Below are 27,183 nucleotides of genomic sequence, written 5' to 3'. Positions count from 1 at the left end.
TTTTAATTTAACTTATGGATTTATTATTTGATCAGTTTTATCCATTGAACATTCATGGTGCCCATGATATGGGTGCCATTCTTAAGCTACAATCATCCTTTAACACATATAGAATGAAAACAAAATGTTGGAGAAGCTCATTAGGTTTCTGTGAAGAGAGAAACAAAGTTAATGTTTCAAGTCTGAGATGGCTCTTCATATATTATTCATTTCTGATGGCACTGAATTACAGAAGTTCGATAAGAATGTGAAGAGGGAAGCACCCATTAACTCTTTTGTTCTTTTGAGGTATCATATTGACTATTCCACTTTCTTAACTAACTCCCTGGGATTGCTATAGACTTTTGTCGTTCTCTTAGTAGACTTCTCGATTGATCAATAGTCCTTCCTTTAATTGCCTCTGGTATCACTGCTTCTCACTTGCTAATTATTAATTCTGGAAACCAATACTGGACTTTGCACCTGTCTTAGCTTCATTGAATAGATATATAGAACTTGCCTCACTTCCTGCATTCTACCAATACTCTACTATATGGAGCAACTGATTGCTTCAATGTAGCACCAACCCAAGCCAATACAAATGGAAAGTAGCAAATCTGGACAATCAAACAACATTACCAAAGCCCAGTTCTGAACAGTCATAAAAATGAACCCTCTCCACAGATGCTGGCAGACCTGCAAAGTTTCTCTGTCACTTGGTTTTTGTTTCAAATTTTTGACAATGTTTTTCTTTTATTACCGGAGCTCCATTATAATTAGTTCCACTTATATTTTATGATTGACAGGAAATTTTAACTTGCTGAAATGAATAGCAGGATCTGAAATGTTTCAGCTAAGCCATGCTAAAAAGTAAATGTCTTGCAAATAGCAGATAGTGAACAAGCTGTTTGAAGAATTGTCAGTGAAAAAGGAATTGGACTATTTGCAATTAAGACTTGAATCACAATCTCTGGAATACTGTAAACCTAAGAATGATGGTTTAAACTGAGTTGCTATTGACCATACTTCAACTTGCAGCTATGAGACAATTCATATTAGTCGAACTATTACCTAAATAAAAAGCTATGTTAAACCTGAAGTTGTTCAATATCAAGCCTAAAATGCTCAGCAGAAAGTGCGTTTCCTGAAATTTTAAAGCAATTACAAGTTACTGCTAAAGCAAAGTAATTAATGGAGCAGTTTAAATGCTGGATAAATCTGGCCATAAACAGAGGAATTCATAAATATATAAAACTTCTGAACCGGCTAAACCTTTAAGAGGCTTGATTATTGCATCCATTCTTGTGTTAAATATATTTTCACTTCTAAAAGTGATGAATCTTCAAATGATGGAGGTGGGGAAGATATGGTGCAATGGGAGGTGTGGAAAGAAATAAAGAGTAGTGAATGCAGAATTCAAGAAAATGAAAACCAAGATTTAGAAATAAGTAAGTATTTTAGACAAGTTAACTCAAAAAGAAACCAAGCAAGAGGAAGTTAATTAATTAGCAACAGAAAACTTGAAATTTTTCACAGCTTCAGTGTTGGACTTGAGGACATTAATCCATCCATCAGAATATTCGCCCATTTTCACCCCTGAAATATCAGAGCATCTTAAGGTGAAGAAAGGGGATGTGACTTCACTTAGGGCCTCACCTCAAATAACCTCCCTAAACTCCTGTCCCTCTATCTCATGTTCCTCAAAACATTTTAAAACTCTTTATCCAAGCTGTTGTTACCTTATTTCCGATGTCAGTGAATAGTTCTGTGAAGTGAGTGCAAAGGAACTTCTACTACCTTAAATTTGTTTCACAAAATGCAAGTTGTTCTTGTTGTAATATACCCTTTTATTTGAACCCCAAAAGGATCTCAGAAACGATGGAGAGAATAAGACCAGTAAATAGCATGAGGTCAAGCACTGCTCATAGCTTCAAAGCTTCAGATACCACATTTTCAGATACCAACACATAATTATTATCAAACAAATATATAATTTTCAGTGTTGCCAGCTTTATCAATTTTCCTACTAGCTCAGATGTTGCAAATATGCGATGTACTTATCTAAAGTAATATCGTTTCTCCAACATGCTTTTGCCATAGCATTATCAATAGTACTCACAAAGACATTACTATACATAGAGTCCCGAATAAGAGCAGTGCAGTCAAGAAGATAAATAATAAAAGCAATGGGTATTGTCAATATAAAGATGGAAATTAGTAAATGGGGTGTTTCTAATTCTCGTCTGGTGATGAGTAGTGTAGGGAAGGGACAACAAGCAGAAGAGTTTTTGATATTGTGAAATATTTCAACAATTGACAAAATTTTCCCATTCCTCTGATAAGGTGACTGAGGAACACAATCATCTTTTCTCCTCTTGTAGATCAATATGTCAGTTGGTAATCATTGCAGGGCTATTAGCCCTCCAACTCAGACACGTAAAACATTATTTCTGCAGATGATGCCAATATATTGTTTCTTAAATGGAGTATGTTGCTGGGCTTTCTCCTGTTATAGCAAGTTTTTACAAAAGAAGTGGCAGACAGTTCAATTATGAATAAACTACTGCTCTTCACTTATAGAAAGGAAACCTCTTTCAAGTGTCCAGGTTGCTGTGAATATTTAACCCCCATATTTTCTTCTTAAAGCTGCCTCTTTGCTCTGTTCACATAAGGCTTGAGGTTTGTTACTGCTTTTTCTTCTGCAGGTCCTGCTGAATTTCTTCAGGAAATTCATCTATATGCTTCTTCACACAGGGAATGCAGAATCGCTTTGTATAAAAAAGACTGCATTCCTAAGATCATTATTAAACAAAAAAGGGAAGAAAAACATTAGTGAAAAGATGTTTTTGAAATGTATAGGTATGTTTGTCATCTGAAGCTCCACTCCAACACCATTTCCATCAAAAGTCTATTTCCTTTCAGGGAATTTAGTTTTCTCTATATTACTCTGCAAACTTCCTCAACTATTGTTCCTTGATGCCAAATGCCAACCATTCTTCTCAATGCTCCAAATTGCAACTCATACTTTACAATGTATCAGAAAGAATTAAAGGAGTTAAAGTTAAGATTTTGAGAAGCAGAGGTATTTAAAAGGGTGCAGGGGTATACTGATTCAATGTCAGCTCTCATGGAGAAATGGACAAAGGAGGAGGGCTGCGAGTCCAAACCAAATCAAGGTAAGATGAGAGAGGGGAGGTCCAGTGGGGACAGCAACCAAAGAAAGATAATGGAGGGTAATATCACGTAAGATCACAGAAACACAGAATAGAGTCAGCAATTAGGATAAAAAAGATGAGCAATGCATCAACAAGAGATAGCATGGCAAAACTGTATAAGTTTAACTGTGTAACTAAAGGTGGGGGGGGTGGGGGGGAGAGAAAGCAGAACGGTGGCTCAGCGGTTAGCACTGCTGCCTCACAGCACCAGGGACCCGAGTTTGATTCCAGCCTTGTGTTAGGTTCCCTTCTTGAGATGTTTACATGCATGATGCAACTGCAATATGCCAACATCTGTGAACGGCCACGATTTATTTCAGCAAGTACAAGTTTTTGGAGGATTACCTAACACTCTCTGTGATGCTTGCACAGCATGTCAAGCGAGGCTCTCTGAACAAAGGAACTATCCTCCCTTTATACAGGGTTTTATGTCATAGTCAGTCATGCATGCAAGACACAACCTCTTGCCTCTTCCACATAGTCACATGCCACCCCAAAAACAAAGTAAAATGATTAGATTATTTCCAGAAACAATGTGAGATTAGGTTATTCCTTAAAACAGTATTTACAGAGTATGATTAGATTGTCACATCCTGCCTACAAGACAGAAAAACACACCCCCACGACATCCAATTTCTTACATGTCAGCAGAACAAATTAACCCTTTAACATCTCATCCGGGGTGACTGTCTGTGTAGAGTTTGTACATTCTCTCCGTGTCTATGTGGGTTTCCTCCAGGTGCCCCGGTCTCCTCCCACAATCCAAAGATGTGCAGGTTAAGTGAATTGGCCATGCTAAATTGTCCGTAGTGTTAGGGATGTAGAGGTTAGGTGCATTAATTAGGGTTAAATGTAGAGTAATAGGTTTGGGGAATGAGTTTGGGTGGATTACTATTTACAGGATCGGTGTGGACCTGTTGGACCGTAGCGCCTGTTTCCACACTGTAGGGATTCTATCATGATTCTATGAAGTCCCAGTGCAAGGGTCTGGAAGGCAAAGTATGGCAAAGAATAAGTCAAAGCAAAGCATTGGGGGGGGAGAAGAGAGAGAGAGTGTGTGTGTGTCACAATGAACACAACTTAGGGATCTAAAGCAAAGTTATGGAGTGGCAGCAGGGCAAATTGTGAGTGGCTCTTTGGCACACCTGAGCAAGGTTGTACAGAACAGGGAAAGGAGGAAATGAGAAGGAATGATTTCAGTTTGACCTGCCTCAGCATCAGAACCAGGAGTGAGAAAGATACAGGGCAAACTGAGGCCTACTTTGTTTCTGATCAAAGTTCTTTCTTCCCCCAAAAGTACTGTTATATGAACAATTATGTGGTACACATACCTGACCAACACACACAACAGTGTTGCACAGACAACAGTGGGAGCCAAGAATCAGAAATGTGTCCCTTTGAGGGGTGAATGGATCATTCATGGTATAGCATTCTTCTAAGAGTCTGTGAAAAGAAAGTTCATTAAACAAATAGTATAGAATGGATAGGTAAACGCCAGCCTCCATTCTCACAAAGTCATAATTTCTTATTCATTTCAAAGTTGATCTCCAATAGCAGTTCTGCTTTTATATATTTAGCTAGTGCTAACACCAGACTCTTCATATTTGTTACATTCAATGGTTTGAAAATCTTAACATTTAATTGGCTTAATCTGCTAACGTTATCTTGAATTGAGGTAATTCCAACAGTACTCTAAAAATAAATTAAAAATTACAAACCGCGTGTTTGTATTTGATCCAGGTTGACATCGTATATACATTGTCCATGGACTAAGTGTCCCTTGCACAGAAACACTTTCCACTTTCTTCAACAGTAATAATTTATTTTTAATTTAGCTGGCTCGAGGCTTTCAAGGTAGGGAACATGATAATGAGGGGTGTATTTTCTATCAAGGGTGCGGGAATAGGAGTTTCAACCATTTTTGAGACCCTAATAAAATCAAAATGGAGTACTGCAAGATTAGTTTTTCATGCAATGAATGCTGAATTAACTGAATAAAATTGGAAGACTCAGGGCCCTGGGAGTGTACAAAAACAGTCTTGGAGTAAAACATCTATCAATCAGATATAACTGAAGCATTGATGATAAAATTAAGTAAAGGCAAATATCTGAAGGACTATACCTGCCTAAAACTAACTAAGATTTTGACTATCCTTCTGTAAAATCAATAAGATCATTTAGATGTTAAGTACAAAGATACTTATAATTCTTGAAAGGACCTTTTCTTAAATGTGATAAGTCTGTCAGATTGCTTTTTCCCCAAAAAAAGTGTTTATCACTCTATATAGATTATCGACTTATTTATTTGCCATCATAACACACCAAGAAAGCAGGGCAAATTAAATATTCCGAGATTTCTGTCAATTCCATTACAGAGCCAAGTAACTATTAGAAGTGGCATGAACTTTTCCTGGCAGTCTGATGTAATATCTTTGGATTGTGAGTGGTCCAGGGACTTTTGTAGAAACATTATCAGAGATGGAACAATGCTCTTTTATTTCTACATTTATGATTCAATAGAGAAACAGTTCATCATTCACTAAATTTACAGTGGATCGCTAAACTAACTCAATTGCCTCATATGCCTCAATACCTTTGGTTAACAAAAATCTACCTACTGCAGATTAAAATTAACAATTGGTTTAGCATCAATTACTATTTGTGGAACAGGGTTCAAACCTCTCCCACCTTTTCCATGTAAAAGTGTACACTTGATTCACTCCTAAAAAACCGGTGACATTAATCTTTAATCTAGTCCAAGACTCCTAAAAACATAAGAAATATAGAGAAAGTTGTCAGTTTCCCATAACATGTCATTAAAAAAAAGGTTGCTGGAAAAGCTCAGCAGGTCTACCAGCACCCACGAAGAGAGATCAAAGTTAACGTTTTGGGTCTGGTGACCCTTCCTCAGAACTGGAGAAGGGTCACCGGACACAAAATGCTAACTTTGACTTCTCTTTACAGATGCTGCCAGACTTGCTGAGCTTTTCCAGCAACCTGTTTTCGTCCCTTAATATCTTAAATGTTTTGATCAAATTACCCGTATTTTCAAAATTGCAGGAAATATAATCCTTCCCCGTGAAATCTTTCTCTGTAATTTAATCCTTGGTGACTAGATATCATTCTAGTTTAAGGTCTGAAGCTTCTTCCTGAACTAAAAACACCCAAGTCAGCCCTGAAAATGTACATAATTTCTCCCTCAGTTTTCCCGTTAAGATACACCAAATCATCCTGCCCAATATCATTAGGAGTAGTATAGAACTTAAAATGAATATAAAGCTAATCCATTGAGGGGCTTCTGTGAAAAAAATCAAGGTCACAATTAAAAGACCTGAAATTAACTTTGTTTATTGATTCACATAAAAGTGGTGAGACCCCACTGAACAAATGCAGTAAAGATACTCCCATTTAAGAGTTGGGGATATGCCCAATTTGGTGGGTGAAGTTTGTGATCAAACAGAGGGTTTGATGGATAGACATAAAAGAGCAAGACAACTCGGGGCTTATTCTAATTATATGGGTTACCTGCATACGCCCAAACTTTCATAAACTTTTAGGCCCCAATTGAAATAACTCGAGACAGCCTGGTATCCTATCACTCTTTATTTACCTATAGAGAGTCCTTGACTAAACATAACCAGCTCTCAGAGTGAACAGAACCTCTGACCCTTTTTTAAAAAACATATTTATTAACCAGTACAAAATACAAACAAATATATAACATTAACAGCCGTATACAAGAAACAGCAATTTACAGGGGAAAGAGACAGCAAACCAGACCCTAAACCCCACTGTACAATCAGTTCACAGGGAAAGGACAAACCTCAAATCCCACCTTACATCAATCAAAAAGGAAATAGTAAACATAATCACATAAAAATAGTCTGATAAACCGATATAATTTTCTAATCAATCGGTTCAGAGACATTATGATACACATCTGGAGCAGGTGGGACTTGAACCCAGGTCTCCTGGCTAGGGATAGGGACACTACCACTGTACCACAAGTGGGCCCTTAAAACACCTTTTCTTTTCTTGATTGTCTTTTTTTTGAGACTGTTCTGGCTTGCTGGAATTTCCGTCGCTGTTCAGTGAGAGGTGGTTTATTTTGGTGTAGTTCTTGCCATGTATCCAGGGTGAACAATCCCAGTCTCGGACCAGTGACCAGTCCAGTCACCATGTTGTTAAACTGCCAGTGACCAAGTTTCTTTTTCTTTTCTTTCTCCCCCACACGACCACCTAACAGTGGTATCTGTCAGCCGAGGGTCCCTGATTAGACTAGATTAACAACCCCAATCAGGGAACCCATTTTGTGTGAGGGGTCTACCTGGATAATCTTGTTACAATCACCACATCCCTTCCAAGGACATAGGCTAGTTCTTTTCTCGTATCACCTGCTGGTGTTTTATAATACCAGGTCAGGTTCCTCCAACTCTGCCTCTGGTACAGATGGTGTGTAATGCACAGTAGCTTGCCTCTTGCGACCATAGCGTGTCAGAAGAAATTGTCTTTTTCATGCGGCGAAGGCATTAAGGCAGCAACATCTGTGGTGTACATCTCAGATTCTGAGGTATCTCCAACAGTTGATGGAAAGACAGAACCCACAGAACAGTCAGAGAGGCTGCTGAGGAGACAGGCACATTTTCTCCCACACTGCAAGTTTGCAGCTTTCATATGGTCCACATGCAGGTTCAGAACTGTCACACCCAATTGAACTTCATAACTCACTGGACCTCACCTTGCATCAACCATGCCTCTTACCCATGCAGGGCTACTTCCATGGTTCTGGCACCAAGCTTCATTCCCTGAAGTAAACTGTCTCACTCAGAGGAGGCAAGTGGTCAGCGCTGGCATTCCTGATGGCGTTTCACCCTCCCCTAGGTTTGGGAGGTCAGATTTACCCAGGTGCAGAATATTCTCCCCATTAGCAACTCTGCTGGAGCTATCCCAGTTACATGAGGGGTAATCCTATAATTAAATAGGAACTTGGACATCGAGTGAAGCTGTTTCTTTAAAACTGCTTTCAAAGTTTGAACTACTCTTTCTGTCAGACCACTGGATGATGGATGGTAGGGAACTGTCCTTATCTGTCAAATACCATTCAACTCTAGGAAATACTCAAATTCCCTGCTTGTAAACAATGACCCTTTATCTGTGACCAATGTTCCTGAGAGTGTGTGTTGCAAAAGATGCACGCAGTTTTTCTATCATTGTCCCTCTATGCACATCCAGCCACTTTGAGCAGCGGGCGGGTGTGTGTGTGTGTGTGTGTGTCCACAATGCCTAAGAACATTGACCCCTGGATAGTTGATATGTAACAGAGACCTGAGTTTATCCAGCAATTGTCACAACTGTGGGAGAGCTGCCAGCAGTAATTTTTGTTCTTATCGGCACTCTGGGCACTGCCCAACCAACACGGCTGCATCTAACCCTGGCCACTACGCATAACTTCTCTCTAACATCTTCATTTTGGAAACCCCTGCATGAACTGGTTGGGCTCAGCCAATATCTGGTGGCAACCTTTACTCAGGACAATCACTCCTGCTCTCCTAGATAATATGCCATCCTCTACTGTGATATGGACTCTCTGGATCCAAAATGATTTCAGTTCTGCTTGTGATAGCCCTTTGGTTATCCCATCACGGCCAACTGTTTTAGTTTTGCTACAACTAGATTTTTCTACCAAAGTCTAATATTGTCAGCGGACTGCATAGTGTCCAGAAAATTTAAAACCATTAGACTCTTCCAGTGGCAGTACCACCGGTGATGTATCTGCCAGTAGGAGGCACCTCAGTGCAGCTGCATTTGCTACTTGGCCTCCTGGACAGTGTTCCAAGTTGTAATTTTATACACTTCGTATTAGAGTCACTGCTGAATTCGTCCTGAAACTATGGGCTGCACATCCTTGTTGTCTTCAAGTAGATCTAGTTTGGGTTTGTGGTCCATTCATTATTACAAATTTATGCCTGTAAAGGTTTCAGTGGAATTTCCTGACTTGAAATAGATTGGACCACCTCCAGCCCTGTGTCCACGCAGACCCAAACCCAACAGCTGCTGAAGCAAGTAGTATAGGAACAGCTGCACACAGAGAATAAAACTAGCTGGATGGGAAAAACCCTGACACTTCTGTCCCAAAGCGTAGAGGTGCCATCAGCGACCCGCTAACCTTCATTAGAAACTCCGTGGTGGCTTACAGCAGTCGGATCTGGGCGACAAAGTGTGTCCCAAACCTGAAATCTCACAGAGTCCCTCACTGATACTTGTGATCCACTCTGTTGAATATCTTTTCCTGATCAAGGGAGAGAAAGGCGCTCGAGACCAGCACTTTGGCAATAATGGATCATGTCTTGGACTAGGTGAATATTGTTGTGGATCCAAATATATTGTTACAAACCAAATGCAGGTAGACTTTCCAAGATGTGCACTCTCCTGGATACCGGCATTTGAGTTCTCTTACTCAACTTAGGTCTTATGGGACCCTTTTGCTATCTTGAATCCTGCTGGTGGGAGTAATGACACGGCTTGTTGGCCCGGATCCTGAAGAAAATTTTAAACATATGACTAAGATCTGGCTTTGTTTTGGTGTTTTGCTGAGGGCTGACCAAGAGTCCCTCGGTTCAGGATGTATCCTGAGTGAGGCTATACAATTGCCATCACTCAAGTGGTGTTCCCCAAGCTCAGTTGGACTGGTGAGGGTGTCTACTTCCATCAGAATACTCTGTAACTCATATGCTCCACTTGCCACATTTTTCAACGATAAAGCCAGTTGTAGTGCCTGTTTGAAGACTAGTTGGGCTTCAGCCAGTAGTTGTTTTTGTATGCTTACATCGGTAATCCCATATACCAAACAAACAGTCTCTCAGAAATTCATTAAGGGTTAAGCCAAAGTCACATGCCTCTGCCAGTCATCTTAATCTAGTCACATATTCCAATATGGATTCCCCTGGTTCTCGAATTGTCGAGAAACTGATTACTTCTCAAAATTAGAGGAGTCTTGGGGTCACAATATTCCTTAACTAAATCTGTCAACACTTGAAAAGTTTTAATATCTGGTGTCTCTGGGCAAGTTAAGTTCCTAATAAATGACAAAGCAGTCAGAAGAAATCTCATTGTTCCCTATCTGCCCTGGTCATTTGCCTGGGAAAAATAACATTTTTCTTTCCACATACTGGACCCAGACTTCGATGGCAGGATCAAACAAGTCAAGCTTCCCAACAGCATGATTCAAGAAATGTTTACCATCACCCCATCCCACCCCCTCAAAGACGACTGTTGTGAGATTCTTCAGGAGGGTGCTTTTATCTGGTCACCACTGAAATAACACTACAGAAACCAATATCTCATCACCTTTTATTTACACATGGAGAGCACTTGATACTGATCCAACTTCCTCAAAGCCAGTCCTTAGAGTTAACAGGATGGCTGACACTCTATTCTTTTATGCCAGCCAGGGCACCCTGATTGGACTAAATTAACAGTCCCAATTAGGGAACTCATATTCTAGGAGGTCAACCTGACTGACCTTGTTATAAACACTATATCTACGTAAATTGTAACCAGATTACAAGTACATCTGGGTGTAAATGCACGGAAATCTCAGGCCATCAAGTTGAAACAGTCAGAATATACTTTAAATACAGACATTGGAATTAAGCGTGACTGCTCCTTTAAAAAGTGAGCAAATGAACCATGTGGTCACCAAGTTTCAGTGATTCTATAAATAGGTACTTGGGAATCCGTACAGTCTGCTGACGGAAATCATGTTGTTACAAACATTAAAATTTTACTAACACAAGAGATCGTGCATTTGGTGGTTTCTGTCCATAGTAGCTGTATGGAGCTTTAAGCCTGCACAAACTGCATTCAAACATTCCTTTTGGCTCTGGATCTTCAACAGATTGCATCTGAAACAAAAGCATAAAAATAACTTCAACTTCAATGTAGTCGACATGTGACAAAACAAGTTTCCTATTGTTGTGTACTCTCTACTACAAAAGGCTGTGGAATCCAAATCATTGAATAGACTCAAGAAAGAGACTGATAATCTATTTTAGATGTTAAAGGCATCAAGAAATGTGGGGAGAAAATAGGAGTATGGCATTGAGGAATAGCTATCATACAGAGCATCCCTGTATCATGAAATCATTTTCTGCAGTTTCAGTTACCCATGGCCCGAACATATAAAAGGGAACATTCCAGACCAGGGACCAGGGAAGGTACGTTTCCCATTTAAATGAATGGGTTCGCTCCTATCCGCAGTTTTGGCCTTCCGTGGTTGGTCCTGGAACGTATCCCCCGCAGGTACGAGGGGACTACTGTATTGAATAGTGGATTCGACTCAAAAGGACCAAATGACCCACTCCTGCTCCTAGCCAAATTGGCAAATTGGCTCAATGACTGTAACTGATGCAGAAGTAGAGAGTCAAGAATCCCCTACAGATTTGCACTGAGTATCTGTGGGGAAAATAATTGACTTCAGCAACCCCAACAATATCAGGGAGAATTGATCAGTGAGATCTCCTGTTTTCAATTATGAACCTGCTCAACACACATTGAAGTGAAAAGACAAGATTTGATTTCAGTTACACTCAGTCATATAACACAGAAAGAGACCCTTTGGTCCAACCAGTCCATGCCAAACATAATCCCAAACTAAACCCGTCCCACCTGCCAGATCCTCGCCCATATCCCTCAAAACCTTTCCTATTCATGTACTTATTCAAATGTCTTTTAAACATTGTAACCCATATCCACTGCTTCCTCAGCAAGTTCATTCCACTTGCAAACCACCTTCTGCAGAAAAAAAATTGTCCCCTTTTTCTTTTAAATCTCTCTACGCTCACCTTAGAATTGTGCCCCCAATCTTGAAATTTCCCAACTGAAGGGAAAAGACACCTACCATTAACCCCATCTATACCCCTCATGATTTTAAAACTTCTATGAGATCACCTGGCAACCTCCTGAAGACTTCTCTCATGCTGATTCACTTTACTGTGCTTGAGAGAATGTCAGCTTGGATTCCCCTGGCTTGTCACCTCAGTCCTGCTGCTGCCTCCTCTGCATTGAAAATTACTGCTCAGCTCCCCCGAACAGTTGCTTTTCTTTGAATATAGTTTTCTGTGTTTCCTCTGGTGCTATCTTTCAATGTTTTGTAATTTGAGATTGTTGGTTCTGTTACATATAAAGAACTTTTAAAAGAAGAGTAAAAGATATAGGACCGGTATCAATAAATCCAGTGAGTTTAAACAATTTTTTTTAGTTGTTGAGTGTTACTATCAGGGTTTGCTTTGGAATGATGTACACAATTCTGTCAATATCACCATACCTGCCATATATGATAGCTTCCGAATCTCGACTTGCTGCTGCCCAAGACGACACAGAAACAAGAGTACATGCTGTTCACTGCATGTGATTTTCTATATCCTAATATAAACATCATTGCAAAGTCCAATGAACCTGTCAGTGCTTACCACAACACTCAAGAGTAAACAAGTTGGTTCTGGCTGTTTTTTTTAATGTCATGGGATGTGGATGAGACTTTGTCCATTCCAAATATCCCTGATCAGAGTGGATCACTTTAGAGACCAGTTTAGAGTTGTTTTGCGATTGGTTCAGAACATGTAAGATGACAGATTTTCTTTCCTAAAGGCCATTGGTGAACTAGATAGTCTTTCTATGATAAACTACAATAATTTCATAGTTTACTGAGACTAGCTTTCAAGTACAGATTTTATAAATGTCTACCACAGAAGTATGGGCCTCTAAATTATCAGTTAGTAGTAGTATAACCATGACACCATCATCTCCCCATGTGTCTGACTGAAAGTCAATTACACTGACATAGCATCAAGTAAAACTAAGAAAGAAAAAATGTCTGGCTCAGATCAGAGCATATGTTGGCACTATTTCACTTCTATTTGATCGGACGATCAAAACAGAAAGTATTACCGAGTACTTTAACATTCACTGTGACAGATCTGAATCATTGAAAGTTTGTGACATTTATGATGTTATTTGAAATTTTTGAGTCATTTAAGAATCCATCATTTCTGCATTAATCATCAGTTACAGACAATATCCACTTTTCTGTGACTGCTCACCACTTCTTCTTGGAAGGCACAGATGCTTGTCAGGGTGCAGCTCCAAACTTCCTATGCCAAGACCCATTTGTTTTTCTTTCCATGTGACTGCACACATGCACTCTAGCTAGTAGCACAGGTTGTAATAATATGCCCTCTATTCTTTTTTCTGGTGCGTGTACTTCCAAGTAGAAGCAACAGGAGGCCATTCAGCTCCTCAAGTGTGTTCCACCATTCAATAAAATCACAACTAATCTGACTTATAATCCTCAACTTCATTTTCCTGCCTTTTCCACATAACTCTTGACGGCTTTACTGATGAAAAGTCTGTCAATCTCAGCCTTAACAACCCAACCTCATTAGCCTACTGTGATAAAGAATTCCATAAATTCACTACCCTCTAAGAGAAAAAAAATTCCTTTAATCTCTGTTTTAAAAGGGTGATCCTGTTAAAGTCCAGGTTTGAGATGGCCCAGGGAATCCCTTATGGATGACTCAGACCTGTAAGCCTCTGTCTTGGTTCGTCCCAGAGATCGTACTCTTTGGAAGTTTGGAATAAAAAACCTCTTACAGACAGATTAACTTATTTTTAGTCATCCCCTTTATTTACCAGTAGCATCACTGTTACAACATAACACTGATACCTTTAAGCCAAACTAACTAGGTTCTAATAACCTAGGAGAGTAGGGTACCAGCTCTTCAAGTGCCCCAGCAGGCTACTCTGATGTACTGATACAAAGTGGCTTCCTTTATACAAAAGTTTACAAAAACATTGCATGTTCTTAATTAGACTGACAACAGTGAAAGACAATAATTCGTAAGGAAGAAAAGTTAATTGACAGGTCTGTGTAAGCTTGACTAATCACTCCTACAGGCCCCCTAAGCCATTCGTCAGGTGGGAAAAACATACCCAGCCGAGTTAGGCGCCTGCTAGTGAGATAAACTATCATAAAGACCCACCAGCCTGAGCTAATAGGAGAGTTCATAAGGTAACCTTGCATAGCACACATGTCAGACGCAATTGTTTTACAAAATGGCTTCAAGAAGGGTAAACTGTTGACCATGAAATGGCTTTCCAACACATTGTGCCAGAATCTCTTCAATGAAAGGCCGAGAATAATTTCTAAGCTAAAAGGAGACTCCTACTTTTTCAGCACTGAATCATTCTGTACCTGAGGCTGAGATGATACTGTAAGATTACATTTAATCTGATTCATTAGTCTTCAAACTAAACATGCTTTCTTTTCAGGACTGTGATTTAAATTCAAATAAGACACAAGATCTAATTTGTTAAAATTGATAGTGGGACAGTCTGTCAGGTCTGGAGAGTGATCTGCGAGAACAGCAAGTAATTTAAAGCTTCATCATATTACCTTTTACAGAGTTTGTATTTAATACCCGGTAATGGCTACTCAGTATCATCAAAAAGTCTCAAAATGCAATTAAGTTCAAACATAGCAGGTAAGCACTAAGAGTTAATTTTCTACTGGCCTGCAGCACTATAGTGGTCTCTCTCTAATGTCCTTTTGAACTCTCAAGTCAGGGTTTTGTAACAGCAAAGATGTTTTTCTCTCTGTGTCTACCTTGCTTGCAAGGGGTAATAAGAATCCATTACAATTGACAGGATCTGACCGTCTTTTGATAGTACTGAGTTTTGTTTCAGGGTCAGAATCAAACACTGTCATTAATTTCACAAGGGATCGGACGTGAATGTTATCACTTAGTGTCCTGTTCACAGGGATTCACCGATGCTAAGGACTTGTCCTTAAAATCCTTTAATCTTGACTTTATGCATTTTGGATCTAGACTTTCACACAAGGGGAAACAACTTTCCTTCACATACCCTCTCAAGTCCCTCAAGAATCTTATATCCCTCAACAAGATTGCCATTATTCTTCGAAAGACCAATGAATAAAGGCCCAACCCATTCAATCTCTCCTCATAAGACAGTCCCTTAAAACCGAGGATCAGCCTAATGAACCTTCTCCGGACTACCTCCAATATTAGTAAATCTTTCTTTACATAAGGGACCCAAACCTGTTTACAGTATTCCAACTGTGATCTGACTACAACCTTGTATAGTTTTAACAAGACTTCCTATTTTTATACTCCATGCCCTTTGAGATCAAGGCCAACATTCTATTTGCCTTCCCTTTTATCTAATTAAATAATAAAAATCTCATATACAAGTTATGCATGAGGAATCACAAATCACTGTCCTGCAGCTTTCTGCAGTTTTTCTCCATTTAAGTCACATTCACTCCTCTGTTCACTTCACATTCCAAGTGCATATTTTCCCACATTATATTCCAACTGCCATGTTTTTGCCCATTTGTTTCAACTATCTATATCCCTCTGCAGATGTTTTAATGTCACCCTTACTCTGTACCTTCCCTAATATTTTGGTCTCATCTGCAAACCTGGCTTTAATACCTTCAATTTCCTCTTCCAAATCATTGATATTGTAAATAATTATGACCTAGCTTTGATCCTTGCAGTACTCGACCAGTTACAGGTTGCATCCTGAAAATTGCCCCTTATTTCAACTCTGTCGTTTGTTAACCAGTTCTAGGTCCATATTCATATATTACCTCCAACACCATGGGATCTTATTTCATTAAGTCACCTTGGGATCCTCCAACTACACGGGATCAATGTGGATTTCACCAGTTTCCTCATTCCCCCCCCCTCCCACCCCCCTCCATTTTAACCCAGATCCAACTTTCCAACGTGGCACCGCTCTCTTGAACTGTCTTACCTGTCCATCTTCCTTCCCCCCCATCCAGTCCATCTTCCTCTCCAACCTATCACTTTCACCCCCGCCTTCATCTACCTATCACATTCCCAGCTACCTTCCCCCCAGCCCCACCTCCCTCCCGTTTATCTCTCAGCCCCCTTGGGCCACCCCCTCATTCCTGATGAAGAGCTTAGGCTTGAAACATTGACTCTCCTGCTCAGATGCTGCCTGACCAGCTGTGCTTTTCCAGCACCACACTTTTTGACTGCCATGTATTCTAGCAATTTCTGTTTTTATTTCACAACTTCACCTCCTCCTGAATGAATACCAAATTTTCAGGTCAATTTCCCAGTCCAGTTCACAGAGCCAGGAATTGTCCCGACTATGCATTCCCAAAGTGAGAGCAAAGCTGCAGAACAACTATCATTTGGACTTTGTTCAAATCAGATCTTATTTTTAAATTATGCATTCTGGATTCCCCACAATAGGGCACTTTTACAATTGATTTCCCAACTATGACATGAGGGTAATCATGCTTAGTCATTCAGTTGAGACAAATGGTCTTGCAGACTTCGAGGCACTGCAGGGTACAGAGGCAAAAATTGGTATCCATGATACCATGATTTAATGATACATAATTATGCCATTATACTCTACATTGTCATTGTTTGTTTTGATTATACAGACAGTCATAAATAAGTCAACTCCTAATGTCTAATTTATGAGATGATGGCTGATCTGTAATCTAACTCCAAATACTGCACCTCCTGGAGAAAAATCTGTCTTGAAAATTCTGAAGGACAGGATTAATCAATTTTTATAAAGGGAGGGATTAATCAGTGATGATCAGCATGGATTATTAGAGGGAGATCCTGGCTAAGTTAATTGACTAAATACATTGATGCAGGTAGTGCAACTGATGTGGTTTACATGGTCTATAGTAAAGCATCTGGCAAAGTACCACATGCAAGGCCAGGCCAAAAGGTAAGAGACTATGGAATCCAAGGCAAGTTGGCAAAATAGATCCAAACTTGGAGTACAATTGGGAGGCAAAGGGTGATGGTGAAGGGTTAGTTTTTCAATTGGAAGCCTGTGATCAGTGGTATACCAGAAAAATCACTGTCGGAACCCTCGCTGTTTGTTATGCACATTAATGACATGGATATGAATTTGGAAAGTATAATTAGCATATTTGCAGATGACAGAAAAATTGTTGGTGTTGATTGAGATGGGACCATCTTGAGGAGGATGGTCTCATGCTACAGTCTGGTATTCATCAGCTGGAAAACTGAGTAGAGCAATGCATTAATAAGTGTGAGGAGGTGCATTTTGAATGGTATTGGACTTTTTAAAAAGTAATTGCTCTGAATTTAGTGTTTGTCATTTTACCATTGGGTTTTGCTTCCACTTTATGGCAATTGCTTGTGTCCCTCTGAACTAAATCATTTATTACAAAATGTCACGCAATATTTTTTAAATGATAGTTTGCTTTTTGTAAAGGCTAATATCTTTATGGTTCTATAATTCTGATTGTGGACTGAAATGGAAAAAGGACTATTTTAAAAAGCAAGGAATGTGGAAGGAATTGTTGCACTTATTAAAAACAAGATACAAACACATATTTTATGTGGTGTTTGTTTAGCTAGTGGAAGAAGGTTAGTCACAGATGAATTGGCACCAGATGTGTATACAAAGGGAGGTACAAAGGAAGGATAAACACAATGAATAGTAGACACCAAGGGTGTACTGAGGAATGAAAGGGCTTTGTTGTACAAGGCCATAGATCCCTGAAGGTGTCAGCATAGGAAGACAAGGTAGTAAAGGCAGCTTACGGGACGCTTCCCTTCATTCACCAAACAAAGAATATAGAAGCAAGGAAGTCTTGTTACAGCTTTATAAAACATTGGTTGGACCACAGATGCAATACTATGTACAGTTCTGATCACCAAACTATCAGAAGGATGTACTTGCACTTGAAGATTCCCCAGGATGTTGCCTAGGATGAAAAGTCTCAGTTATGAAAAGAGTTTGGATGAGCTCGGTTTTCTTTTACTTTAGAGCTGAGGAAGGATCTGATTGAGATGCATAGTCAAGTTAGATTGTGAAAGTGTCTTCCCCATGGCAGACTTGTCTAAGAACTGGGGGCTTAAATTTAAAGTGAAGAGTAAGTGGTTTAAGAGGAGATCCAAGAAACTTTTTTTTTCTCTCCAACCAGAGGATGGTAGAAATAGGGAAAGCACTGCCTGAGAGGGTGGTGGAGGCAAGTACACTTGCAACATTAAAGGAGTATCTGGGTGCCTACTTAAAATGTCAGGTCTGTAGGAAAGGTCACTGGACCTGAAGTGTTGACCCTCCTTTCTCTGCACAGAAGGTGCCAGATCTGTTAAGATTCTCTAGCAATTTTTTGTTTTTGTTTCTGATTTCCAGCATCTGCAGATCTTTGTTTTTTTTTCCCATGAAAACAGACGGTTGTTCATTAGTGTAACTCATTACAGTTATCAACCTGCCAAATGCCTCCCCCATTCATCCCCGGTGTCTTTCTTGTAAACCTCTTCTGGATCTCCTCCAATGCCAGGACATCTGTCCTTAGATACAGGGCCCAAAAATGCTCACAATATTCCAAGTGCAGTCTGATCAGTGCCTTATACAACCTCAGCAGCACATCCCTGATTTGCCTGCCTAACTGCCAAGTGAAACTGTTTTTTAACCTTAAGAGAATTCTGAACAAGAACTCCCAAAAAGTCCCTTTGTGCTCAAGACACCACCCACCACATATGCAGCAGGTACTCATGTGACTCAGCCAACGTTGTCTATTTCATACGCTGCAGACAAGATTGTCCCAAGGTATGGTAGCTTGGCGAGACCAAGCAGATGCTACGACAACAGATGAATGGATATCGCGCAACAATCGCTAGAAAGAAATGTTCCCTCCCAGTTGAAGAACACTTCACAGCAGTCAAGAACATTTGGCCTTGGATCTTCGGGTGACCGTCCTCCAAGGCGGACTTTGGGATAAAGAACAATAAAGTGGCTGAGCAGAGGCTGATAGCTAAGTTCAATACATGTGAGGATGGCCTTAACCGGGACCTTAGGTTCATGTCATACTACATACTACAATCATTTATTGTATCCGTTGCTCCCGATGCGGTCTCCTGTACATTGGGGAGACTGGACACCTCCTAGCAGAGTGCTTGAACGAACTTCTCCAACATTTCAACTCCCCCTCCCACTCTGCCGAGGACGTGGAGGTCCTGGGCCTCCTTCACCGCCACTCCCTCACCACCAGGCGCCTGGAGGAAGAATGCCTCATCTTCCACCTTGGAACACTTCAAACCCAGGGCATCAACGTGGACTTCAACAGTTTCCTCACTTCTCCTTCCCCCACCTCACCCTAGTTCCAAACTTCCAGCTCAGCACTGTCCCCATGACTTGTCCTACCTGCCTATCTTCTTTTCCACCTATCCACTCCACCCTCCTCCCTGACCTATTACCTTCATCCTCTCCCCCACTCACCTATTGTACTCTACGCTACTTTCTCCCCACCCCCACCCTCCTCTAGCTTATCTCTCCACGCTTCAGCTCTCTGCCTTTATTCCTGATGAAGGGTTTTTGCCCGAAACATCGATTTTACTGCTCCTCGGATGCTGCCTGAACTACTGTGCTCTTCCAGCACCACTAATCCAGAATATGGTTTCCAGCATCTGCAGTCATTGTTTTTACCATCATGTCATACTACAGGTGATTCCACTACACTATCCACTAATACAATTTAAAATTCTGTTTTGCCAACGATCCCCAAGCAGCAGAAATCGTAGAAAGAGCCAATGGTACCTTAAAAGGTCAGCTAAGCAAGTTGGTAGAAGAAACAGCCTTAATTGGCTGCAAGTACTCCCAACTGCCCTTTTTAATATGAGAACCATGACATAGAAAAAGACAGGATTCTTGGCAGATGAACTGATATATGGAAAGCCCCTGAGGACTCAGCGGTCTGCACCATTAATTACCCAACACCCTGTTAATGTGCACATCATGGCAGAAGAAATGCACAGATAGCTGATTAAGCTAAGCAAAGCACCGCAGTCTTATCATTAACAGGACAAAGAAACCTATCAAATACGAGGGAAGGAAGAAGAAAGAGCTCCAACATTTAAAGACCCTGGTGACTACAAACTATTGAAAGACTTTAAGCGTGAAATATTGGGCCCTCGCTGGAAAGGTCCTTTCTCAAGTTCTTCTGACAACGGAAACTGCAGTAAAGGTAGAAAGACATTGCAAGCTTGTATCCCCTTCACAATCCTAGAGTTAGTTCTGATGCAGGCATCCGACGAAAACCCAACCAAAGTATGTGCGCCCGGACATAACCAACCCAGTTGTGATATCTCAGACGAGCTAAAACTCCAATGTAACTGTATAAATGAAACCTTTATTAAAACCATTGTAAGTTATGAATGCAGCTGCCCAGCTGAACCTCATTTAAGCTACTCACATTGTCTATCCAAACATCACTCTTAACTTTATTGTCACCCTTGCAACACTTCTATGCCAGTCATCACGAGATGGATGGCACAATTCCATAACCTGATCCTCTCTGTCAACCGAAAGCTGTTACTTTGAAATGTTTGTCTGTTCCCCTCTCAAAACGAACTGTACAGATTGCAGTATTGAGCACATAGTACTGAAATCACCAAATCCTAAGGCACCTACTGCCATCAGACTGACCACCTATACCTTCATGATGGAATCCTCTCCTATCCGACTGACAGAAATACCTTTACACGTACCCTGTATTCAGTAGCTGCTGTAATTAACAAGACAATCTGGAAAGACGAAGAAGGACCAAAAACACTACGCACTTCCAATTCTCCTTCTGTTCCTAATGGTTTTTTTATTCAAGTTAAGCCCCCGATCCATGTGTTATCTGCTCACTCTCCCATCATTCTAATGTACAGTGTATAAATAGGACTCACCCAGTTATGCAATCCCTCATTTGTGGTGGAAAAACCCATTCAGTAGAAGTAGCGCGTCACCCTGTGAAGTGCGCCAGCAAACCGGAAGGATTCAATGTTAACGTTGTTCCACTGTTAGAATGTGCATTGAAAGTACCCACGACATGGGCAAGTAAAGCAAAAACTGTGCAAAAATATTATCAAAGACACTGGTAGTACTCTTGCACTTCATCCATTAATATACTTGGACAACCGAACGTTTGATAACACCCACTGTTTACAGGATTCAGCTCTCACTCTGAGTGGAGTCATCATTCACTCACAGAAGTGCACCCTCGGAACTCCTATTAGTCTTCATTGGCTATGCGAAAACAAAGCCTACCCATATTTACCCAATGATGGTATGGATGTTGTGCCCTAGTACACACCTTACCACTTTTCACCCTCCACCATGAAGTACCTGAAGTAGATGATGAATGGAACCCCACCCAACATGTGAATCAGTACGAAACAAAAAGTAGAGGAAAAACAAAACGGCACTTACACAATTTCTTCCAAAAACAAACCTGGTGGTCCAGGTTGCTGGGAGGCCTTATTCCTGGCTGGGGTGTTGAGATGGCCCGAGATTAGATAGAAATTTAAAAGTCACACAACATCACAGTATAGTCCAACAGGTTTATTTGGAAGCACTAGCTTTCAGAGCGCTGCTCCTTCATCAGGTGGTTGTGGGCTGATGAAGGAGCAGCGGTCTGAAAGCTAGTACTTCCAAATAACCTGATGGACTATAATCTGGTGTTATATGATTTTTATCTGTATACACCCCAGTCCAACACCGGCGTCTCCAAATCTAGGTCAGATAAGTGACCTTGCGTAGGACATCAAAAACTTGCCAACTCAACTGCCACGCTTTGAAGCTGGTGAACAAAGAGTTACAGGAGACCCGGATGATGACGTTTCAGAATCAGCTCGTGCTAGGTTTCCTCCTTGCTAAAGAAGGAGGCGCTTGTTCAATCATTGACCTGCAATGTTGCACCTACGTTGATGACTTCTCAAAAGACATTTTGGACGACACAGATATTATCAACAAAATGGGTCAAGATGCAGGGAAGATACCTGCCCCACCATCATCCAATTCATGTGGATGGAGTGTTCCTTGCTGGCTATGCTTGCTTGCTTACTTGCTGAATACAGGCGCTGTGTGGGACGTACTGATAATCCTTGGTCTCATACACTGTCGTCCGCTTATGCTTAAAATGGACTTTTCACCTAAGCCAAAGAGGAATTCTAGTTAATCGACCCTTGTCTACCCCTGTACCCCCATGCCCGAACTTCCATGCAGAAATCCAGTATCTTTCAGACCCTGCTCCTCCGAACGATGACTCGCCTGAGGAGGCGCTGACTTATTGAGATTACAAATCAACAGAATGGACTAATTACATTTATATAAGCTATGTAGTTGTCATGAAATGACAAAAGGAGGGAATGAGAAAGTCTATAGCCTTAAAACTTGTCCTTAAACATTTAGACCAAAATGTGATGTCAGAAATGAGTTAACAAGAATCCAGGGAAAGCACATTCCTGTCAGGGTGAAAGGGAAGGCTGGTAGGTATAGGGAATGCTGGAGGACTAAAGAAATTGAGGGTTTAGTTAAGAAAAAGAAGGAAGCATATGTCAAGACAGGATAGATCGAGTGAATCCTTAGAAGAGTATAAAGGAAGTAGGAGTATACTTAAGAGGGAAACCAGGAGGGCAAAACGGGGACATGAAATAGCATTGGCAAATAGAATTAAGGAAATTTCCAAAGGGTTTTTACAAATATATTAAGGACAAAAGGGTAACTAGGGATAGAATAGGGCCCCTCAAAGATCAGCAAGGTGGCCTTTGTGTGGAGCCACAGAAAATGGGGGATATACACTATACATCTCTATGACTCTATCTATGACATTTTCTGCACACTAGAAAACAGACAGGCAGGGAGGGTCAGGCTACAAAAAAAAAGGGGAACTCAAGTTATGCAGAAGACAAAGACATCTATTCTCACCAAGTAATTAACAGGATGCTTTAAGACAATTAAGAACATCTGTGTAAACAGGACACAGAGTGATAAAATTCATGGCCATTCCCAGGCTCGAAGGGCAGAATGGCCTACTCCTGCATCTATTGTCTACTGTCTAAACTAATGACAGTGTTTGATTCCGACCTCGAAACGAAACTCGGTCCGATCAAAAGCCTTGTAATTGACAGTCAGGTCCTATCAATTATAATGGATTGTTATTACCCCTTGCAAGCTAGGCAGATACAGAAGGAAAAACATTTTTTCTGTTACAAGTCCCTAACTTGAGAGTTCAAAAAGAACACGAGAGAGAGAGAGAGAGAGAGAGAGAGAGAGACAGACAGACAGACAGACAGACAAAGAAAGAGAGACAGAGACCATTTTAGTGCTAAGACTGCCGAAGCCAGTAGAAAATTAACTTTGTGCTTACTTGCTATGGATTGAATTTAATTGCATTTTGAGATTTTATGATGATTTTGACTAGCCATTACTGGTTATGAAATGCAAAGTCTATAAAAAGTAATATTGATGAAGCTTTAACTTACTTGCTGTTTCTACAGACCGCCCCACTGACAATTCTAACTAATCAGATCTTATGTCTTATTTGAATTTGAATCACAACTCTGCAAAGAAAGCATGTTTAATTTGAGACTAATGAATCAGTTTAAATGCAACCTTACGGTAACATTTCAGCCTCAGATACAGAATGATTCTGTGCTCAAGATAAAAAGCAGGAGTCTGCTCAAAATTTAAAATTATTCTAAACCTGACATCGAAGAGATTCTGACATAATCTGTCATTGTGAGTAAAGATCTGCCACCCTGCCAAACCACGATAGGCCCACAAAAACAAAATTGGCTAAACTGTACCAAAAACCACCCAGATTTCCTAAGCAGGCTCACAAGCCAGATCAGACAGCTCACACAGAAAAGGGAGTACACTTCAAGCTTGCTAACAATGACAGAGCACCACAGATAATTCAAAGCCCCAAGAGCAATACCAAAGCCACACAAAGAGCAGGTCAGATAGAGAGGCACCAGCAAGGACATGCTCCAAGAACAAGACAATGGAAACACCTCACCACTTCAGAGAAGACATTAACATCTACCTGTGAAGAGGAAAGGAACCAGCGATACTCTTAGGATGTTGCAATGTGTGAAGGAACAGGACATTCATCCGATAACTGTTTTCCAATTAGCATCCTTCTAACTAGATTACTCCATTTCCAGATATACTGTAGTTACCCCATTTCTTAATCAGCCTTATTGTGCAGCATTATAATAAAACTGGTCTCATCCTCAGCTCTGGGAAGAGAAATTCTGATCTACCTGTACAGATTGGCAGTTCTGTGTCAGCCTCGTGAGTTTCTCTTCCAGCAATATGGCTTGCAATAAACTGTTTGTCAATTTCACTTCAAGCTGTGCTTTGTGATCTCTTACCTATTGGGCAAATTTCTCCAATAGTCGGGAAGCCATTTTACGGTTAAAAGTTTGCCCTCCTTGCTAATAAGCCATTTCGTAAAACAAAGGTATCAGACATGTGAGCTGTGCAAAGTTATCTTATGACATCTCCCACTTAATTTAGACTGTATTTCTTTATAGGAACTTATCTCACCAGCAGACGCCTAACTCGGTAGATTTTGCTTTCCCACCGAATGGGTAGCTCAAGGCCCGTAGGAGTGATCAGTCAAACCCATACAGATCTGTCAATTAACTTCTCTTCCTTACGAATTATTGTCTTTCACTGTTATCTGTTTAATTAAGAACTTGCAGTGTTTTTTGTAATCATTTTGTATAGAGGAAGCCTGTTTGTGACAGTAAGACAGAGTAGCCCATGAGGGCTCTTAAAGGAAGAGCGATATCCTACTCTCCTGGGTTTTTAGAACCTAGTTAGTTTAGCTTATAGGTATTAGTGTTATGTTGTAACAGTGATGCTATTGGTAAATAAAGGGGATGAATAAAATTAAACTAAGCCATCTGTAAGAGGTCTTTTATTCCAGATTACCAAAGAGTACGATCTCCGAAACGAACCAACAGTGTCTTACAGGTTGAGTCCACAAGGGATTCCCTGGGCCATCTCAAATCTGTATTTTAACACCATTACACCATACATTCTCACACACATACTCAGACACAAGTACACATACATACACACGCAGATCCTCTCAAAGGCACATACTCCGTCACACTCACGCACACACTCTAACATGCACATACACACTCCCTGCCTCACATGCATGCATAGACACAAGTCTATGGGAAGAACTGCATTTGTTCAAAAAGCACACAATCTGTTGGCAGTCAATTCATGTAACATTTTATAAATTCCTACTTTGGAAACTGAACCAGTCTGACTCAAGACTGGAATACATAGAGACTCCAACTCACACCTTTAATGCATTGTCTGAGCTGAGACGTCACATTTTTAAAATAAAGCCTTAAGTTATCTTGGGAAGAAGTTCTGGGTTTACATACTAATGATTTGAAACCTGCAAACCCATTCTAAAAGACGAAAGTCTTAACAGTAATCTAGGTTTGTCCAATATGTCACATCAGTTGTGTGACATGATGAGCTTGTGCTACACATTCTGTGTCCTATGATCCTGCCCCACCAGCCACCTGACAAAGGAGCTGCACTCCAAAAGCTAGTGCTTCCAAATAAACCTGTTGGAGCATGACACAGCGCAGTACAGGCTCTCAATGTTGCGCCGACCTGTGAAACTAACCAGAAGCCCAGCCAACCCACACTGTTCCATTACCATCCGTATGTTTATCCAATGACCATTTAAATGCCCTTTAAGTCGGTGAGTCTGGTGGCGTGTGATTTTTTTTAACGTTGTCCACCCTAATCCAACACCAGCACCTCCACAATGCCTTTAGATAATAGTCTTCGCCTCCATTCTGTATTTCATCTGCTCCTACTTTGCCCTCTCTTGTGGCAAATGGGGAGTAAATTTCCGAGGTACCTGAAAGATGCCGGCGCTGAGACCGTCGTTATTTGCATTCGCAACCAGATGCAAGGCTTTGCTGCCTCTCTACGATCACATTCGCATTAACAGTCCTACGGCGCAGTGGTAGTGTCACGCCCGCTGGATCAGAAGGACCGGGTTCCAGTCCCACTCCAGGAATTCAACGGCCGCCGCCAAAAAGCCCCACACCAACGAAATCTCGGCCCACGCGCAGGGGTGGGGTGGGCCGGGCCACCTCCACATCACGTGATCCTACGGCGCGTCATCACGGCCCCAGTGTGACGGGTGCCGGGGGCCGCGCGGACGTTAACCCCGCCTCCCTTGTCTCGCGAGACTTACTCGTGCTGCCGCGCTGCCCCGGGCGCCAGGGAAAAAAAAGGGGCACGCGCGCCGCTAGTGGGCCATTCGGCAGCAGCGGCGGTGGGAGGGTGCGACGACGAGGTGGAGTCGGATCGCTGTTCGGGCTCCTGGTCAACCGCGCCCCCCTCCCCCCCACCCCACCTCGGGAAAGAGGGGAACGTTAGTGGCATACGATGGACAGTCGCAACGGCGATTTCAATATCCTGTTGGGCACTGATTCTTACAAGGTAAAGCGGCCGCTCCCCACCGTCAACTCCCGGTGATCACCTCCACGGCGCGGTGCTCATTCAACTCCCGCCGTAGGCCGCGGTCCTGGTAAAGGTTAAACGGCCATCCAGGCGCTATTTATACACGGGTGCATTCCCCTGGGAGGGAGGGAGATCCAGGCCAGACTGCCCCCCTCCTTCCCCTGCACGGCCGGCCCCCACAGCCCGGGTGAGTGAGCCTGGGGTTTCTCAGTGATGTAGACCAGAGAGGGGGCGTGTGGAGGGGTTGGTGCAGGCAGTGAGGGGGGATGTGGGAGGGCCGCTGTCCGAGGTGGTGATGGTGGGAAACCCCGGCTCTTGTCACCGACCCTTTCAGCGCGTCCTATTTTGGACACGGCAGTGGGTGAGTGCAGGAAATTTACTCCCCACCACCACCCCCCCACCTTCCAGCAGAGCCTGAGAGTCAGTCTTTCCACCTGTAAAACGCACCTGTAATCACCGTCTCCCTTCCCTCCTCTCCGGTTTCTGTCTACCCTCCCCCAGAGAGCTGTCCATCCCGAGGTTTTAACCATTTCGCTTCAGCTCAGACGAAATCGAAAGCATTTCTACTCTTTTCGATTCCTCTCGTTTTTTTTCTGGT

General features: G+C 41.5%; 2 protein-coding genes across 3 annotated transcripts in view; one reads left to right on the top strand and one right to left on the bottom strand.

The window, feature by feature from the left end:
• cdpf1 (cysteine rich DPF motif domain containing 1) lies at window positions 1–27,093 on the bottom strand. Of its 2 annotated transcripts, none has more exons than XM_060839943.1 (4): window positions 27,033–27,093; window positions 10,986–11,098; window positions 4,526–4,637; window positions 1–2,771 (listed from the first exon to the last, which is right to left on the bottom strand). In XM_060839943.1, the coding sequence occupies exons 2-4, from the start codon at window positions 11,096–11,098 to the stop codon at window positions 2,664–2,666; spliced, it is 333 nt and encodes a 110-aa protein (XP_060695926.1). In that variant the 5' UTR covers window positions 27,033–27,093; the 3' UTR covers window positions 1–2,663. The 2 variants fall into 2 exon arrangements, with proteins under 2 accessions (XP_060695926.1, XP_060695925.1); XM_060839942.1 differs by lacking the exon at window positions 27,033–27,093 and adding an exon at window positions 25,975–26,240.
• The window catches only part of nampt1 (nicotinamide phosphoribosyltransferase 1), a 31,344-nt gene continuing 30,495 nt past the window's right edge, over window positions 26,335–27,183 (top strand). The window contains exon 1 of the mRNA XM_060839941.1: window positions 26,335–26,564. Coding sequence (XP_060695924.1) covers window positions 26,511–26,564 — 54 coding nt within the window. The 5' untranslated portion in view covers window positions 26,335–26,510. The remainder of the gene's footprint in view (window positions 26,565–27,183) is intronic.

Source organism: Hemiscyllium ocellatum, chromosome 19 (assembly GCF_020745735.1).
Source record: "Hemiscyllium ocellatum isolate sHemOce1 chromosome 19, sHemOce1.pat.X.cur, whole genome shotgun sequence".
In the NCBI taxonomy this organism is placed as follows: Eukaryota; Metazoa; Chordata; class Chondrichthyes; order Orectolobiformes; family Hemiscylliidae; genus Hemiscyllium; species Hemiscyllium ocellatum.
This window is presented reverse-complemented; position numbering and strand designations above follow the sequence as displayed.